Source organism: Larus michahellis, chromosome 5 (genome assembly GCF_964199755.1).
Source record: "Larus michahellis chromosome 5, bLarMic1.1, whole genome shotgun sequence".
Lineage (NCBI taxonomy): Eukaryota > Metazoa > Chordata > Aves > Charadriiformes > Laridae > Larus > Larus michahellis.
This window is the reverse complement of record NC_133900.1, coordinates 65,536,263-65,553,653: the sequence shown is the minus strand read 5'-3', so window position 1 is coordinate 65,553,653 and position 17,391 is coordinate 65,536,263. Positions and strand designations below refer to the sequence as shown.

The following is a 17,391-nucleotide window of genomic DNA, read 5'->3' as shown; positions in this document are numbered from 1 at the left end:
TGCATCTATACAGATCTCTCATTTCAAACCTGTATATCTTCTCAACTGTATGAAATTTTTTTTCTTCCCTCTCCCAGCTCATCTCATGAAAATATAGGGAGTTATTTCGCCAGTTACTGAGAAGCCAATTTAATGAAGCTCTGAAGGAAACATCGTCAGAGAAGCCAGAATTCTTTCTGTGAGAAGTGGCAATGCTGTTCCAAAGCAAGGAGAACAGCAAGAGGAGAACCGGTGATGCTCTGTCCACCTGCTTGGCCCTCTGTTACTGGAATTGCATTCCTCAACCTACAGGAGCTGAAACAGCCCTCGGGCTGAGTAACGGGTGGTAGATTTCAGCCTACTCCATCTGTGCCCTCCTTTTTAAAGGAATCTGTGTCTCTTTTTTTTTTTTTTTTTTTTTTTTTTTTGAATTAAGGATAACTTTTCCTTTCCTTCTCATTTCACCAGTCTATGGTGTGGTAGAAGGCTTATTTGCATCGTTGCCACTTTCTTAAACTTATTCCCTTGTTGATATTTAGCCATAGGAAAGCTTTCCTGTAATAACTGGCGAAAAGGGAGGCTGCTGTGTCATTCCCTAGCTCGCTCCTCATGCTGGAGCTGTGCCACTCTGCTCCTAGGAAGGCAGCAACAAGGGAATGCTTAACGTTGGAGTTAGCAGCTGTTGGAGAAGGGGAGGCACGTCCTTCCTCTCCTGTTTGTAGCATAAGGAATAGTCTCTGCAGCTGTGGAGCTTCTATGGGCCAGCAGCCGTCAAGGCAATTTTTCTGCTGGCTTGGGACCTAATTGTCTGTAAATGTTCATTTTTCACTCCTAGAACTTGAAACCAATCAGAGAGAATTAAACCAAATTTAATAAAATACTACTAATAAAAAGGAAAATCCCTCCCAGATTGAGTCCTCCTTTGACAAATAACTGCCAGCTGCAAATTTTTACAGCCCACTTGTCAGCTACTGAATGAACAGAGTTTATATTAGCAATACTGACAAACTCTTCTGTATATGGAAGATGAGCTAGCAGGTGCTGCTGTAATCAAGGTGTCAGAGTCCATGAACAGTTTGTATTCAGCAGAAGAAAGGCTGTATGTAAATGATTACATATAAGTATAAGGAATGGTAGTGGGAAGGTGAAAAATGTGGCTTGTCTCCGTTCTCATGTGTTTTCCCTAGCAGGTGCATTCATGTAACCCTTTCAGTGTCTGTCTGCAGGCAGTAAAGCCATACTCAGAGTGCTCCTCAAACATGTTTCCCTTCTCTTTAAAGGTAATTTGACATTGCAGCATTTCACTGATATTAAGCAGCAGCCCTTAGGAACAAAAGCCGCCTGTATATTTAAGCGTGTTAGGAACACGAAGCAGTAAAAAGTTTTCCTTTCACTATCCTGATCACCATTAAAGTTCCTCATCACCTGAAAAAACAAGAAGAGTTTAAGTATTTGAAAGATTGTTATGCTGTTCCCATTAATTGTAACTGACTGTGTTATTGACTCATTTATGTGACAGTACTGACAAGTCGGAAGAGAAATAGCTGCAGAAACTGAACTCTCCGGGAGAACGTGGCAGGGTTTTTTCCTTTAATGCTTGAACGTCACATGAAGTAGCATTTTATTCAAGATGTATTCTTTTCCATCTTTCACAGACTAATCCTGCGCAGAGCTAAATATCAATGCAGTCAGAACTGAGGCAAGCGAAGAAGAAGGTCAAGGTTTCACGTAGCTGAGCTCTGGAATGTTCAGGGCGTTATAGTGTTTCCTTGTCCTCTCTCTTTCCTGACCCATAGTTGAGTGAGTCGGCATTTGCTCCTGGTCCCTTAACAGCCAGTTAATGCTATTAATTAATGAAGAGCTTCTTGCAAAAATTTGAGCAGATAGAAGCAGTGCCGGAGTAACAGCTTTTTAGTGCCTCATTCGTTGATTCTTTTTAGTATGTTTTTTCTGTGAGAACATAGTGATGTACAGCCCAGCAATTAGGACATCTTGGTAATTATCCTCACACCATTCTCCCTCTTAGATGCCATTTTTATATCATTGCAATCATTACATTCCAGTGAGATACCTAGATCTCTGGAAAACTCATTTTTAGTTCTATATCATGCTGCAATACTGTCCCTCTCCTTTCTGCTGTAGTGAATGCGTATTCTAGCTACGTTTTTAGCCTTCTCCCAGGAACGCAAGACTACAAAGCCAGGAGACTTGTAAAAGTAAGACATCTTTGCTGCACTATGTGGTAACTAATTGAATATTCTCGTCAGTATCTTCCTTGGATATTGCTGTAGTTGATATTGTTGTGCTATTAGAACAATGATTTATTTTTTTCCCGGTAAATTAATTGTTTTGTTGTGAAATCAACACTACTTTACGTTTTTCAGGGGTGGTTTGGTTTGGTTTGATTGGGTTTTTTTTAGACTTGTGTTCCCTTTTTCTAGGACTTTAGAAATGCAGAAATCGCATCCAGAGATAGAAGCCTTTTTGGTGTTGGGCTCTGGGGAGGCAAACTGGGAAGGGAATGTTGTGGCAGGGGTATGGAGAAGATACATTTCGCAAAGTGAATTTAAGGAGGTTGTCTCACCTAAAAGTGAATTCATGCATTGCCTGTGAGAAGTATTTCATTTGAAAGTACGATGTTGCGGTTGTTTGAAAAACAATGTTCACCGAATTTGTAAAATAAGTGTGTCAAAATGACAGATTAAGAAGCATCTTTTAGAATGCTGCTTCTTTTCTAAGTGAGACTATTTTAAGCATATGGAAATTTGTATAATAAAGACAATGGAATTTCTTTAATCCATATGAGCTCAGGAATGTATTTCAAAATCTTAACCGAGATTAAGTTGAAAGCCTGCTACATTTCTAAAAGATAGGATTTTGTTTACCAGCTTCTTTTTGTAGTTTTACTTTGTAAATTATGCAGTTTAATTTATTTGCAAACCTCTCTCTTGTTGCTGCCTGGGTTAACTGCACAACATGGTTCAACTCTATTAATATGTTTTGTCATCTTTAATAAAAACATTTCCTGATATGCTTGTTCTACCTGCTTGTTTCCTTTTGTCTTCTCAGTATCAGATGAACGATAGTCATGAGGGAGTGTTTTAGTATTTTCAGTGAGTTGTGTTAAATTAAAAAAGTAAAGCTTTACTGAGTGAGAGTTTTAAGTCTAAAAATTATATGGCTTAAATCTTTTCACTGACTTCCCCCAGTCTAAATTGTCTGATTTACTTCCTACATTTTTGCATGAAGAAACACACTCAGTATTTTTTGGCTTTGAAAATATTTATCTGTGATCCGTTAACTTTAGCATCATTGTCTAAGCAGCATTCAAAGTTTTGTACACCAAACTTAGTTACTAACAGGCACAAGCTAGAGGCTTTAGGGAATTTTTGCTGGGGAGTGATGGTAAACTGGAATATTTCTATTAAGTGTACTTTCAGATGTAAACAGTGTGACTTAGCTGTAGCCATGTGGACAATTTAAAATAGTTAAGAAGCTTATACGTGTTTGAGAATAAGCCCTGAAAATACAAGTAGAATAACGTAAAGGATGTAAAGTTTAAACCAGAAATGTCTGTACTTTCCCTTATTTTTAGGGGAGGTCCATTATCCTGGTCTTGCAACACAACACGGTTGAAAGCACAGAGATCTTTTTGCCTTTCAGATTTGCAGCTGAATACAGGATAGTGTCTAATGAGAGGCAATTTCTTATTCATATTCACTATTTTTTTTCTTTGGTATCTAAGTTATGATCCCTTAAGAGCCCTTTCCAACACACACTCTTAACAGACTATCAACCATATCCGTTAGCACTCTTACTTACATGCATTCAACTCCCAAACTGCATAAAAGGGAATCTTTTCTCTTCAAGAAAATACATCACAATGTTGAGTTGATGCTGGTTTTATTGGTGGGCTTACAGAAAGGAGGCTCTACAAAGTGATAAGCGTTTCTTAGAGGAGCAAGCAAATGGAAATGGGAATCCTTTAGCCATGTATCTTAGTGGCCAGTGGCATGGCCAAAAGGTACTTTCTGCTGCCCAGGCTGTAGCTGGCTTGGTGGTCTTCACTTAAGCCTGGTTCTATGTTCGTTTGAGCCCTCTCTTCTTCTTGTCTGTAACCTCAGGCAGTTTCTCTTCCCACAAGTTCTTGTTGCATATCCCAATCACGCAGCAAGCCAGGCGTTTCCCAGCATTTCCATTTTCCAAACTGGCCTTATTGTTGCCCTTGCCCATGTCATCTTCCTGCTCGTGGATCACAACGGACCTGCCCATGATGGAATACGGACCAAACATAGTGGCAGAGAGATTTGTTTTGTATTTTCTGATTTTGCCTTCTTTAGGAAAAAAGTTGCCGAAATCCCCTGGGTGGCGGGGGTGATTCACGCTGAAAGGGTTATAGTGTCCTCCTGTAGCATCGCAGCCGTTGCTGAGATCCCCGAGCTCGTGGATGTGTATAGCTCTACCAGATTGATTATTATCCAACGGAAACCCATCCAAGTGAAAAATGGCTTCTAATCTTCCATATGAGAAATACTGTCTGAATAAGACTTGTCCAGTCACTTGTGGCTTGTCAGCATCTATTTTGGAGCTGGGCTTCATTTCACAAGTGGCGTAAATTATCCCATCGGTCCCGTTACCAGGCATTACGGGATAGAGCAAATTCTGCCAGAGGTCGTTCACTTTTTTCTGGATCTCAAAAAATGACTCTTGGCTTGGATCAGTTTCTTTGCCTGTCATGACACCAGAGGCAGACAGGGCAAGCCCAGTGACCAGAGAAAGAAGCAGAAGCATCTTGGCGACTCGGAGCCTGCGAAAGGTAGAAGAAGCTACAGCGAATTAAGGGCTTTTTGCAGCAGTATGACTGGAGAGAAAGGCACGCAGCCTGTGTCAGGGCTGGGCAAAACCGCTGGAGCATGGTCCCAGTAGACAGCTGCTTTCTAAATCTGTCTAATGTGATTAATTGAAACTAAATCAGAACGCATACGCATGTTGAAACACATACAACTGACACCCATGACTAAAAGAAATCCCAGTGATTTTATATTTCATGCTAGATCTTGATCTTAAAAACTGCCCTTTTTTCGCTGCAGGAAGCAACTAAGCCAAAGTGCTATTTAATCTGTTTTTGTTTGTATTGAAACTTTTCTCCTACTACAAATTCCAGCAAAACGGTTCGCCAGGAGGCTTTTTTCGGTCCATCTACTTAACCACTAGTTAGGCATGACAAACGAAAAGTAAAAATCCAAGGAGCTGGTTACCTTGCAGAGCTGCTGGTGAAGCCCTCGGTGGTCGCTCTTTGCCTCTGCTCCCCTAACCCGAGATGTGGTCAGAGAGAAAGCCAGAGCTGTGTGAAGTTGATGCTTATGGGAACTGCGTGTTTGTGTAAAAGTTAGGTAACGCTGGCTCAGGGGAGGCGTCACTGGGAGAACCGTGGGAGGGGAGGAAGAAAGGGAGGGAGGGGGAAAAAGGTTTGGGCATTTTCATTTGGGGCAGGGTGAACGCTTTGTCCTTTCTTGATTACTTTATTAGCCTGGCTCTCGGTCCTCACGGACATTCCAAAAAAAAGGGGGGAAAAAAGTTAACAAGCTTGTAAATTAATCTTCCTTTTGATGACCTAATGTGCTTATCTAAAACAAGCGACCTCCAACATGCAGCGAGGGGAGAGGAAGGAGCTTTATTAGGGCACAGCTGGGCAGTTCGCTCGCTTGTGTGCTGGTTGTCATGGGGCTGGTTTGCATTTTTATTTCTTTATTAGCCAAAACTGAAAGCGGTGCTTGAGCAACGTAAACGTAACATAAACATGGACGTCTACCGAAGTTTCTCTGGTTTTAAAACCTGAAGGGCGCAATTCAAACTGTCAGATGCTGAGGTACATTTCAGCAATGCTTCTCTGTAAAGTCTTAGAGCCACTGTCTGCTGCTTTACTCGCCAACTTATCCGCTCCACTGAAGTACATTTTTATTCCTTTTATTTTTTTCTCCAGACAGCAGTGATTTCTTTCCAAAGAGAGCAGTAAGCGGTACCGAGGCAGTGCAACATCAGACTGAGGCGCGGAGAAATTGTTTCCCAGAAGCTGTCTGGAGCACGGAGAGTTCACATGTGTTTCATCTTCCCGTGAACTGAGAAATGCTCTCCTCTTGGGGGCATTGCCCTGCCTGCAGCGCTTCCCACTGTTGTAGCTGAAATGTGGATTCAGCCTTCACGAGAGCAATTTAACAGGCTGAGATTTCTGTAGAGAGAGGGGAGTAGCTCTTTTTACGTGGGAACAATTCTCAACGCAAGAAAATTGCAAAGAAAATCCTTTTTCCCAGTTCAGGTCTATTGCCAGCTGGGTAAGGAATGTGGCTGTCGGCTTCTCGAATGGTAGAATTGTGTGTGTTAGTCTTGCTGCTATCATATTCTACATCAGATCTGAGATACTCATCTGAGAGCTGATTTTTCTTTTTTCTTTCTGTATGAGGGAGATTAGAGATAAATGGGCATCCACTACTTGGATCGTTAGCCAGGGACTGGAAATGCAGAGCTAACTTCTGCTTGGGATATTGGGATGTTGAAGGTGTTACGTTAGCCCTGGGCTTCCGTTCCTAATCTATGAAATAGGACAACTAGTATTTCTTTTCTTCAGGGTATTTATGAGTTGTTCAGATGACTCTGCCTGTGGGAGCCATGCGCTGTTCAGAGGAAGCTGAACTCTAAGACCCGGAGCCAGGATTGCCCATCACCCCAAGCCTTACGCTACCTCCTTTGCAGCCTTTTCCCAAGTTCATTCACTGCCAGCCTCTGAGCTGGGGAAATCCATACTTGCGACATGGTAACACTATGAAATTGGTCAGTTTTAAAGCATTTGAAAGAAGTAAAATGTCTTATAATCAGGTTTTATAAATATATGCCCAAAATGTTCAGCCAACAGCTAGCCAAATGCAAAGGGGGATGGTTTATGTTTGTAAATGCAAAAAGAAACTGTCCAGTCTAGCTACTATTAGAAAAACTATTTCTTAGCGCCATAAACCATTTTTTAAGGGGACAGGATGAATGGAAGGAAGAAAGGACCATCGTTCATGGTCTACTCCTTGAGTCACAAAGTAACAGACTGCAATTGAGTTTCACACTTCTGCAAGGAAATTTCCAAGCCAGCAGTCAGCACTCCAATAATAGAATTTTAAAGCTTTAGTTCAATTCTAAGGCATTTTGAAATGGGAACTAGGGTCAGAATTTTACCTGGTTTAAATACAATAATGCTGCTGACTTCAGTGGCGTTTGTGCTGGTTTAGACCAGCTGGGACTGTGTCCCTGAAAAAAAAACCCACCCTGAAAAGCCCAAGGTACTTGCTGCAAAGCTCTTTTTTGATGTACTGCACATGCGGGAATGAAGCAGAAATGCAGAGGGGTGTAAAGGAGATGATCAAAGGGACAGAAAGGACTGCAGCAAAGCTAAATGATGTATTTGTAGTGCTCTGCGCTTCAGAGAATGAGAAGGAAATACTAGCTGTGGGCTGCTGTCAGAAAGATATATTTTAAAAAGGAGAAGGGCTGGTAACTACAAGAAATGCAATTGCCAGAGTGATTTGGCATTCAGTCTGGGTCTGAAAGATGGCCGCTAAGTACTAACCAGGTGTATCATTAAAGTCTATTGTTACCTACTGCCTATGTTTTAGTTTTCTGGTTAAAAAGAGGTGCCGAATAACGGGCTAATAGCCTTTAAAGCAGACAGCGGTTAATGGGAGGAAAGCCCATGGTGACCTGACCACGCACTTGTACTCGTGTTACAATCCCTGTTTAAAAAACAGACCTCTGCTTTTGTCCCAGTTGTACAGGACCTATCGTATCCTGAATTTCATGCAATGTCCTAGAGTTTCCCCGGCTATACAAGACAGAGTCGACAAATCAACTTCTGCAAGGCTCTCTAAACCACGTAGAAAAACCACACTTGGCTTTACTGATGGGCTTTACAATGGACTTTATATGTGGCTCTTCTCACAAGCTCTCAGGCCATGCTGTGACCTTCAGTGTTGGTTGGTCAGTGGGTTTGTTTTGTGGGGACATTGTCCCATTGCATCACCCTGCTGTCCAATTTAACATCATTTGATTTGTCCGGCGTAGAGTTAAACATGAGGAAGAAACACTGCATAGGAGAGCATCCTTTTGTCGCAAGCAGTAGCCTTGTTTTGTGTCTCCAGCAGTTGGATCTGCTCTCAGTGATTTTATGGTAGAATGATTCTCCATAAAAATGACATCAAGAGAATGCAGGTTTTACATCTTCTGCAGTGGGTGATGGAGCTGACTGCTTTTCTCCACGTATGGCTGAGGCTAGAGCTACTAAAAGAATGGGGATGTCTGTAGCCTGAGGGAAGCAGTCAAGATCTTTGGGAACCTAATCTGCTCCTTCAGTTCAGGGCACTTTCTGCCATTTCTGAGTCATGGTCCCAGCCTGGGAGACAGTTACTACGCTGGTGGGTCATCAGGCAGCAGCAGGGGCATCCGGCATTTGTCGGTGTGGGGGAGTTACCTGCTTGCTGTGTAGAGACTGCAGGGCGCCAAAACTTCCTTCTACGTGTTGAGTTTGGCACCGTATCATACATGCTCTGCTCAGCAATTGCCTGCGAGGTCATCACCAGCCTCAGCTGACGTCTGGTGTGTCCCAGGACCTGTGGGTCAAGCTGCAGTGCTGATTTTCATCCGTAAGAGCGATGAGCAGTGCTGCCGAGGCAGGGTGTCCGCAAAGGTGCAATGACTTTGGCGATTTACTGCCTGTCGTGTTGTCCAGCGCAGCCTGTTGATGTCTCGTGGAGCCCCAGTGCTCAGGGGAGAGGGGCTTCCTCCCGGGCTGAGCGGGTTTGGCCTGGGTGGGAAGCACAGGGCTGTGGCGTGGATGGAAGCAATGCGCTTCACTGGTAGAGAGCAGCAGCAATATGTTTATTGATGTAAAACAGGGGTTTAACAAAGTTTGATGGTAAATGCGACAGTGTTTTAACAAGACTTGATGGCAAGGCACACTTGGTTATTTACTGCACAGGGTCAGACAGAGCTGTCAGGGAGAGCCTCCCGTTGAGTCCTGAGGTTCAGAGAGGACCCCCTTGCTTTCTGAACTCCTTCTCAGAGAGGAGTGTAGGGGCAGCTGGATCCAATCCTAGTGCCAGACTTGGCCAATGGTTTATCTAAACGATTATATACGTGCAATCAATCCTTTATATGACTTAGCTAAGATTTCAAGGTTTAGCAAGTAACCTTGAGAGGCGTCCCTACTCAAGGGGAGATGCTGGCGTGCAGCCCGCTGCCGTGCGGGAGAGCTCAGAGGGCTCTTGGGCTGTTCACTATTTCTGGGGGTAAGATGATTGACTTACTTAATAGTCATATTTGCACATTGACCACAGCACCAGCATTGCTCAAGTTAGCCCTTGGCTATTGTGTTGTTATCTGTCTCCCCAAAACCACGTTGAGCTGGATGCAGCCATCATGACTAGATGCACGCACTGTGACCACCACGGGTGGTTATCGCTTGGGCAGGGTTACGGGAGATAAAGGCGAGGTTGGTGCCTGGGGAGGGGGAGCACACCACCAGGCTGGCACTGAACTGCAAGCAGCACCTCGTCCCACAGAAACCACAGCGGAGGAACTCGTTTGCAATTGCCATCAGGAGGAAAAAAAAGAAAAGAAAATGAAAAATCTTGCTGTAGCAAACAGAAAATCTGTCACTGGTCTAGGCTTACTCTTCCTGTTTATTCCTCTTCCTTGTCTTGGCGTTTCTATTTAAAGAAATCAAGATATTTAGTGCCTGAGATAAGCATCCATTTATAATATTCTTGCAAAAGAGTTATATGCATTTCCAACTTTTCAGGGCATTACCCATAAAAAATCAAGTTAAATAAATATACAAAAGGGAAACAACACTGTTCTCTCTGGGGAATAATTTCTCATGAAAATAGAAGATCATGCAACTGTCAAACTACTCTACATCAGCCGATTTGAAAAATTCTTGAAATTCTTCCTCTTTAATAGCTTGAGAAGAAACCATTTTATCAGAGTGAGGGAGAGATGAACTGTAAGTAAGCTTTTTGAAAAAGCTGCATTCAGAAACTCAATCTAGGTCTGTCAACCTAATTGTAACAGAATTTCATCTTCACATGTGGATATAAAATATAAATATGTAATGTAAAATGTAGGGATGGAACCCAGCTACTGGATAATTTAGGTTATTACTTAAGAGTCCCAAAACTGGCCTGATCCTTCTTCACACATTTAAGTTTAACTTCTGTTAAATAGAAATAGAAATATTGTAAATATCATAAATATGTTTATATAAATATAAACACATGTAAAGAATTGGTCTGGTTTCACTTAAGCAGCAGACAGTAGTTCACATAAGGGAGTTTAAATTCTTTTGATTTACATATTGCAATACAGATACGCTTTGCTATATTTCAACCAAACATAACCCAGCATTCCCTTTAAATAACCTCCAAAATCTATTTGAAAGGCTATGGAATATCCTGGATACCCAGTGCAGTTAAAGAGTTGGAGGAAAAAAAAAAATGTGCAAAGAAATACAAGTTATTTGAAAGAATGTTAGGAAAGTGGCGGTGTGTTCACGCATGAGCCCTTGTTTCGTACCTGTGCTAATGGCTGGAAGGGGTTTAGAGAAACTCTACCCAACCACAACAATGTAAATCATGACTTAAGCTTGTCTATCCTGTTTTCGAAACTCGTCATTAAGGAAGAATGTACCATCACCCTTTCTCTTCTAGGTTTTTCTGCACTCTAGCCTGGTTCTGGCTGCAGATTAGACCCTTCGGTTTGGTTGTTCCCACTGCAGAGATGGGGACGGATCATTCACTTCTTTGCAGCAGCCTCCGGCAGACTCGAGAGTTCAGCTCTGCACCAATGGCCCTTCCCCCTTGCAGCTAAACGGCCCCAATTCTTTCAAGCTTTTCTCCTAAATTCTGTAGGCTCCTATGTTGAGTAGATCGCCTTTTCCTATGGACCGTGCACCTCTTTCTGGAAGAGAAGCGCACAGACATCTCAGCGCGTGGGCTGACCGGTGTCGAGCACTACGGCACTTGTCTTGGAGGCTGCGTTACTCTCTGTAGCACAACGTGATCTTTGCCTGATCCTTTCCTGCAGAACTGCCGTCTGTGCAATTGTTTCCATTTTATGTTTCTTTAGTTGGCCATTCCTGTCAAATACGGGATTTTACCTTTGCCTTAATTGAGTTACCTCCTTTTTTTTTTTATTTCCCCCACCCCTTATTGTTTCTCCGGCTTGTCACGAACATTTTGAATTCTAATCCTTCCCCACAGTGTATTTACAGCCCTTCCAGCTTGGTGTCAGCTGTGAATTTAATCAGTTTACTTTTTGTTCCGTCATCCAAGTCATTAACAGAAGGGCTGAATAATAGCAAATCGCAGACAAACTTCTGCACCCGAGGCAGGCTCTTCTCCCCATTGGGAACGGACTGGTTTCCAGTCTGGGTGCAGGTTTCCTGTCCTTTCTGTACCTGCTTTATAAGACTGTGATCAAGACCATTTTTTTTTCCTCAGCTTGTAAGAATTTCATGTGAGATAGTAGTTAAGGTACTTAGTAAAGTAAGTAAAGTTAAGGTAAGTATCTACTACTTCTCTATATGCAAGACTTGTTATTCTCTCAAAGAAAGAAAATAAAAAGTTCCTGGTGTCTTTTATATATTTCCCTTTCTGACTTTCAGGCGAATGCAAAAGGTTTGCCTCTCTTAGTGGTTTTTCTGTGGCTGTGACTCCTGGGTTGAGCCTCACCTATCCTCTCTGAATCTTCAGGCCTCATAGGAACCAAAATCATTTATTGGCCCTATCCCAATGTATCCGCATTGCCATTACTCCCTCGGGAGAGAAGTGTCTTTGAAGTGCTGCTTGACACAAAGTGGTGTCTGAAACCTTCGGCATCCAAAAACTAATGAAAAGCCACCTTTTATGTGCCCATCCCCACGTTGCTGTATCTCCCTTCTGCCAGAAGAGGTGATGGGACCTGTTGTGTTTTAATGCTACATCAGCTATGGAAGCACAGATGAGGTTACTCATGCTAACTAGACTAAATACATTTCCAAAGGTTCACATTTCTGACACTTACTTCTCACAAGCAGCCCCCGTTTCTAAAAGTCTCCCACCCCGTCCATTCCCCACCACCTTCATTGCAATTGCCAATACCATAAGGCACACCTCACCAAAACCAGGAAAGCCATGCCCATTCCTAAGTTTGCACTTTAACGTGGAGTCACATCTGCATGTCAACTTACTAACTGAAGTGAAAAATCATGAGGTTTTATTTACAAACTGGGGAGGATCTTGGTTACTCCCATGCCGCAGACAAGAAGCCTCCCACTACCACGTAAATTCTCGCAGGCGCCAAAGGCTCTGCTTTGCACGAGCGCAAGCTGAAGCTCAGCAGAAGCTGAGGGCCATCGTGTTTTATGAAGACAAAAGCCCACCTGGCTTTGACAGCCAACAGCAGCTCCTGCTCTGGTAAGAGCCCAGCTGCAAACGCTGCCTCTGGAGGCAGGAACCAGCGACCCGCAGCTGCGAAAGGCAGCAGCCCTGGGCTTTTGCTGAAGTCGACACTCGGCAGCATCCGGGAGGCTCCTCAGGAGGTTCCTCGTCCTTGAACGCTGCAGGGGGCAGGAGAGCAGGTGGAGTTCCTGGAGGCTTTCTCAAAGCAGGTATTTCACCACAGGTGTTGTGGTATGCTACTATTTTTAAAAAAAAAGTAATGAAAGTATGGCTTACTGTTGGATACCCATCTCCTTTGAAAAAGGTGCAGAGTAGCTCAGGGCCTGAACCTCTGAGTGCTTTTCAAAGCAGTTCGTGGTAAAAAACATTGCGCTTTGTATCTTTCAGAACAGCGGGGGGCGGGGGGGAAACATGCGTATTTTGTAGAGTAAAAATTGTTTTCATTGTAAAGTGGCTCCCCACTTTTTTAGCCGTATTTATTTAGCGGGTTGATTTTTGTAAGCATAACTGAAACCCTGGGAGACTAATGAGGTTTAACACTGTGTGTTAATTATATCCACTTTTGTTGTCTCAGTGAAAACACGGGACCCTAAATCCTGTTTACCATCTGAAATTTCACAGGTTCCAGCCCCTCATCTGACCTTAACATCTCTTAGTTTCATGCAGCTTTTGTAAGCCTGTGCACATATTTAAGTTCCCCCGTGGAGAATGGTTTTAGAGATCAGATGTTCAGGGATTAGGAACACAAGAGGTTTTTTACCTTGTTTAAAATCATTTTGACATTTTAGTGTAAGTCATTAAGATTGTTTTCTTGAGCTGTCAAACGGGCCACAGTATGGGCGAACCATTTTTAGGAAAATTAAATAAAACCACTTTAATTTCTAAATGACTCACCTTTTAAGAACTGGAATATAAATATTTTGCACGCTCTGAAGTTTCCATCTGAGGTAAATATTTTCACCTGGATTCCTCCCCTGGGAAGGTTAATTCCCAACTAACTACACAATTAAAGTCAGGGGCCAGGAGAGCAAGTAGGAATAGTCCCTTCTATCTGAAAACACTCTCAGTATTGGTTATATTTGCATTTGCTTTTTTTTTTTCTTTTTTTCTTTTAACCGTGCAGTGTAACAAAGTTTCCCCAAACGGTGTCAGGTTTTAGGATCTCCGCAGAGATGCGGCGTGGTTCCGCGGATTCTCATTTCAGACCAGGTGAATCGCATTAGTTCCAATCGAGCAGCACAAAGGATTCGAGCATCTCTGAAGCCGGGTGTTTGGCTCTAGAAAAACGGAGGACAGACAGGAGGCAAAACACATGAAGGGACTATGTTTATACTAGCCCCGGTGTGCGCATTAATAAGCAAGCCTGAGAATGCCACCTGCTTACAGAAAGGTTTTCAACTCACAGGGCATGGAGTTCTTAATAGTATTCCATTAGATATAATGAGGTATGCTGGTGCAGATTTCCCCCATGAAGTTAGTACACATTTGTACAAAATAAGGTTCCTGCTGGGGCATTTTATGAATGTGGAGTCTTTCAGTTCCAGCTAAATAGGATAACCAGCTGTTTTCCAGGCCACACGGAGAAATCCTTGGACTGGTTGTTATTCCTACTCTCTCAGCATTAGGATGCCTGCAAAAAAAAAAAAAAAGAATAAAACCACAGAAATATTTCACCGTGGCCTTCTTGAAGGGAAAGCAATTCTTTGAACGCATCAGAAATCGTTCTAATAGATTCAGGAAAAAAACAAAGAGAAAATTCCATTTTCTTTGTCCTTTTATTTTGTTACAAACCTTCCTTCCACCTTCAGCCTCCAGGTTTCCCTCCCATGAGTTGTCAACTGTTTTGTCACTTGCAAGACTTTATTCCCCAAACCTGCAGTTGTTTTTAAAACTGAGGATTATAAGGTTATGTAGTAGGTGGTAGAAGCCAGATACAGATTGGACGTTTTTATTAGAGGATTACCAAATTTTGTTAACAGGAGTGCGCCTGAGTAATTCCCCTGAGTAATTCTGCCGTGTTTGTTATGAAACATCCGATCCCCAGGCAGACACGGAGCTGCACCTCCGCAAGGCCCAGCTCTCTGACCACGCCGAGGATGGGTCACGTTTGCGATGCATAAAGCTGGATCATTGCAAACGATGGGTAATGGTTTCTCTGGGAAAAGCGTTGTGGTTACGGCAGAAAATATCTCACCCACCATACAATGCCAAATATCCCAATGCCTCGTTCACTTCAGAATCCTTTCCCACTGCTGGCACACATTGTAGGCAACAAAATAAAATCAGCATATGAGGTATGTGCTTCAAGGTTAGTTTTAAATATAGTGAAAATATCTAACACTTCTTGTAGCTTTTTATAACTTGTATATCCCTAGTACAGACACTAGGCCCTTAGGCAAACTTGTTGCTCCTAAGGCATGAGATCGTGATGACACACAACTAACTCTCTTAATGTCGATACCTTGGTGTGTCTGGGAGTGAGGGGCTACCTCAAGCTGGTGAACCTAAAGGAAGGGATCAGAGGAGAACATCAACACTAAAAAAATAAAATCTGACCTTAGAGCCACCATTTTCTCAGTGTCCCTTCCAACCCAAACCATCCCATGATTCTAAGAATTTGTTTAACTAAGGCCACTCAAGAGTTACTGAGGAGGTAATTTCTACAGGTCCCTCATTTAAAAGGAGGGTGAGTCAAGAAATTTCCAGAAGCTTCTAGCATTTTGCATAACGACTTGTACGCTGCTGTGGTGGGTTAACCCCAGCAGGCAGCTCAGACCCAGCCAGCCACTCGCTCCCCCCCAACAGGACAGGAGAGAGAACTGGAAGGGCAAAAGTGAGAAAACTCGTGGGTTGAGATAAAGACAGTTTAATAAGTGGGATGGGGCGGGGGGAAGGCAAAGACAACATGTGATGCAAAAGCGACCACTCACCCACCAGCAGTCCTTGAGTAATGGCAACTTTGGAAAAGCTTTGGCCACTAGGTTTATTGCTGACCATGACATCATATGGATTGCTGAGCACAACGTCATACGGTACGGAATATCCCTCTGGTCAGTTGGGTCAGCTGTCCCAGCTGTGTCCCCTCACAACCCCTGCCCACCTACCTACAGAAGGCCTTGACGCTGCATAATCACGGCTCAGCGATAGCTGAAGCATCCCCGTGTTGTCAATGCTGCTTTGGTCACAAATCCCAACCACAGCACCCTCTGGGCTGCTATGATGCAAGTTAACTCCCTCCCAGTCAGACTCAGTACAGCTGCCAGGCTGGATGCTGGCGGAGCCCTGTACTGGAAGGGAAAAGAGAAAACAGATTTGGAAGTCACAGATAATGTGGTTTGCAATTCCAAGAGGAAAGTGAAAAGTATTGAATAAGGACTTTGTTTTGTGCTCTCAGGTACACCTTTCCTTCTGCTACAGGGCTGAATCACCGCTGCTGTGATAATAAAGTCCACTTGATTTGTCTGAGCAGACTCCTAATCGCTTAATAAATCACTTGAAAAGTTATTTGGTAGAGTGGCAAATTATTAACTGGCTGGAGATCCAGCAAGCAGCAGCTGTTTCCTCCTAGAAACCTGACTGGGAGAACTGGCCCAAGAATGCCCACGTTCAGTGCCAGAACCATGATCTTTTTTCCTAAGTTTTAAAGTTATTCCCTACTTGTATCCACAGTGAAAGGGAAAAATTTGGGTCCATGTATATAATTTTAAAGTGTAATTAATGGCATAAATGAACTGTTGGTATTTATACTATATTCATGTATTTCCTAGCTGTGAATTAGTCATACAGATCCCGCTCCACTCTGACTCTATTCATCAATTTGAGTTCTTCTGGTTATTCAGTTTATTAAAATCCAGTTGTTTGTTTCTGCCTTGGTTATGGATACTTACGCAAGTTTCTGACTAGATCTAAAATGGCACAGTAAGATTCTTAGTTTATCTTTTAATTCAATGGGTAATTTTTAATTTCAAGATTGCTCTCACAATATCCAACTGGGTGGGGATTCTAAAATTAGCTTTGGGAGAGTTCAGTTAGAATTCCACTATGAAATTCAGGTTGTAAGAAAAACATCGCATCAAAAAGTAAATCTCTCTCTAAGGTAGCATAGAGGAGGCACACTGTATGTAATTGCGTAGTTACGTAGTTCCTCGTTATAGCCATAGAGTCCCATTTTTCATGCAATGGTAGAGAATCTCGGTGTTCTGAATGCTTCTGGTGTGGTGTGACTACATAGTTTGATAATTGCTGTATGTGGCTTCATCAAAGAATACTGTCACATCACAACAGGAAACCGGGTCCTAAGATTAAAAGGCAGATTTGGATTCCGGATGCATTTTAGGCAGTGTCTTTCTCTTGACATGGAATAAGCCGTCTAACCTCCCCTTACCTCCAATTTGCCCTTCTTCAAAATGTTCATAACGATGACTCACTTCCTCATGGGGGTACTTGGAGGCTTAGATGAAGTCTGAGAAGCTGTCTCTGACCCTGAGAAAACTGATGTCAGAAATTGCAATATTGGAATACTAATCTTTCGAGGCTTGGGTAAATAATTGCCCGCAAATGAAAAGCTATTTTATCTGCAATTTTTTGGCCCCCTCTCTAATATTCTTTGAATTAGTAGAGTCCAAACTTAATACAGACAACAGAGGAGAGAGTGGACACCGCTTGCTTAAGTAAACAACAGCCAGAGCCCAAATTATTAGTAAATACCAAGGCTTCATTTAGGTTGAATAACGCTGCAATCCAACAAATAAATGAGCCATCAAGTTTGAATTTATGTAGCATACGAAACACATTAAAGCCATCTGACCATGACAAAGGCCTTTTCTGCTGTGAATAATGAGGCCAACACATTATAATATCCTTTAGATGAGACATTAAACCCAAGGTCCTTTCTGTTTGTCCCTGGTGGCTGTCCAGGTGGAGTTAAAGACTCCACGGC

The 17,391-nt window shown here is 42.7% G+C and overlaps 2 protein-coding genes across 5 annotated transcripts in view; one reads left to right on the top strand and one right to left on the bottom strand.

The window, feature by feature from the left end:
* CCDC149 (coiled-coil domain containing 149) overlaps positions 1-3,008 on the top strand; it is a 55,144-nt gene extending 52,136 nt beyond the window's left edge. For all 4 annotated transcript variants that reach the window (XM_074587727.1, XM_074587726.1, XM_074587725.1 and 1 more), the window contains one exon: positions 78-3,008. The gene's annotated coding sequence lies outside the window, so the exon portion shown is untranslated. The remainder of the gene's footprint in view (positions 1-77) is intronic.
* An 857-nt stretch (positions 3,009-3,865) lies between these two features.
* On the bottom strand, positions 3,866-5,364 carry SOD3 (superoxide dismutase 3). The gene is made up of 2 exons (XM_074589104.1): positions 5,238-5,364; positions 3,866-4,786 (listed from the first exon to the last, which is right to left on the bottom strand). The coding sequence occupies exon 2, from the start codon at positions 4,768-4,770 to the stop codon at positions 4,060-4,062; it is 711 nt and encodes a 236-aa protein (XP_074445205.1). The 5' UTR covers positions 4,771-4,786; positions 5,238-5,364; the 3' UTR covers positions 3,866-4,059.
* Positions 5,365-17,391: the final 12,027 nt, after the last annotated feature.

Coding starts and splice junctions, on each gene's coding strand:
- SOD3 (XM_074589104.1), bottom strand. CDS start 4,770: ATGCTTCTGCTTCTTTCTCTGGTCACTGGGCTTGCCCTGTCTGCCTCT.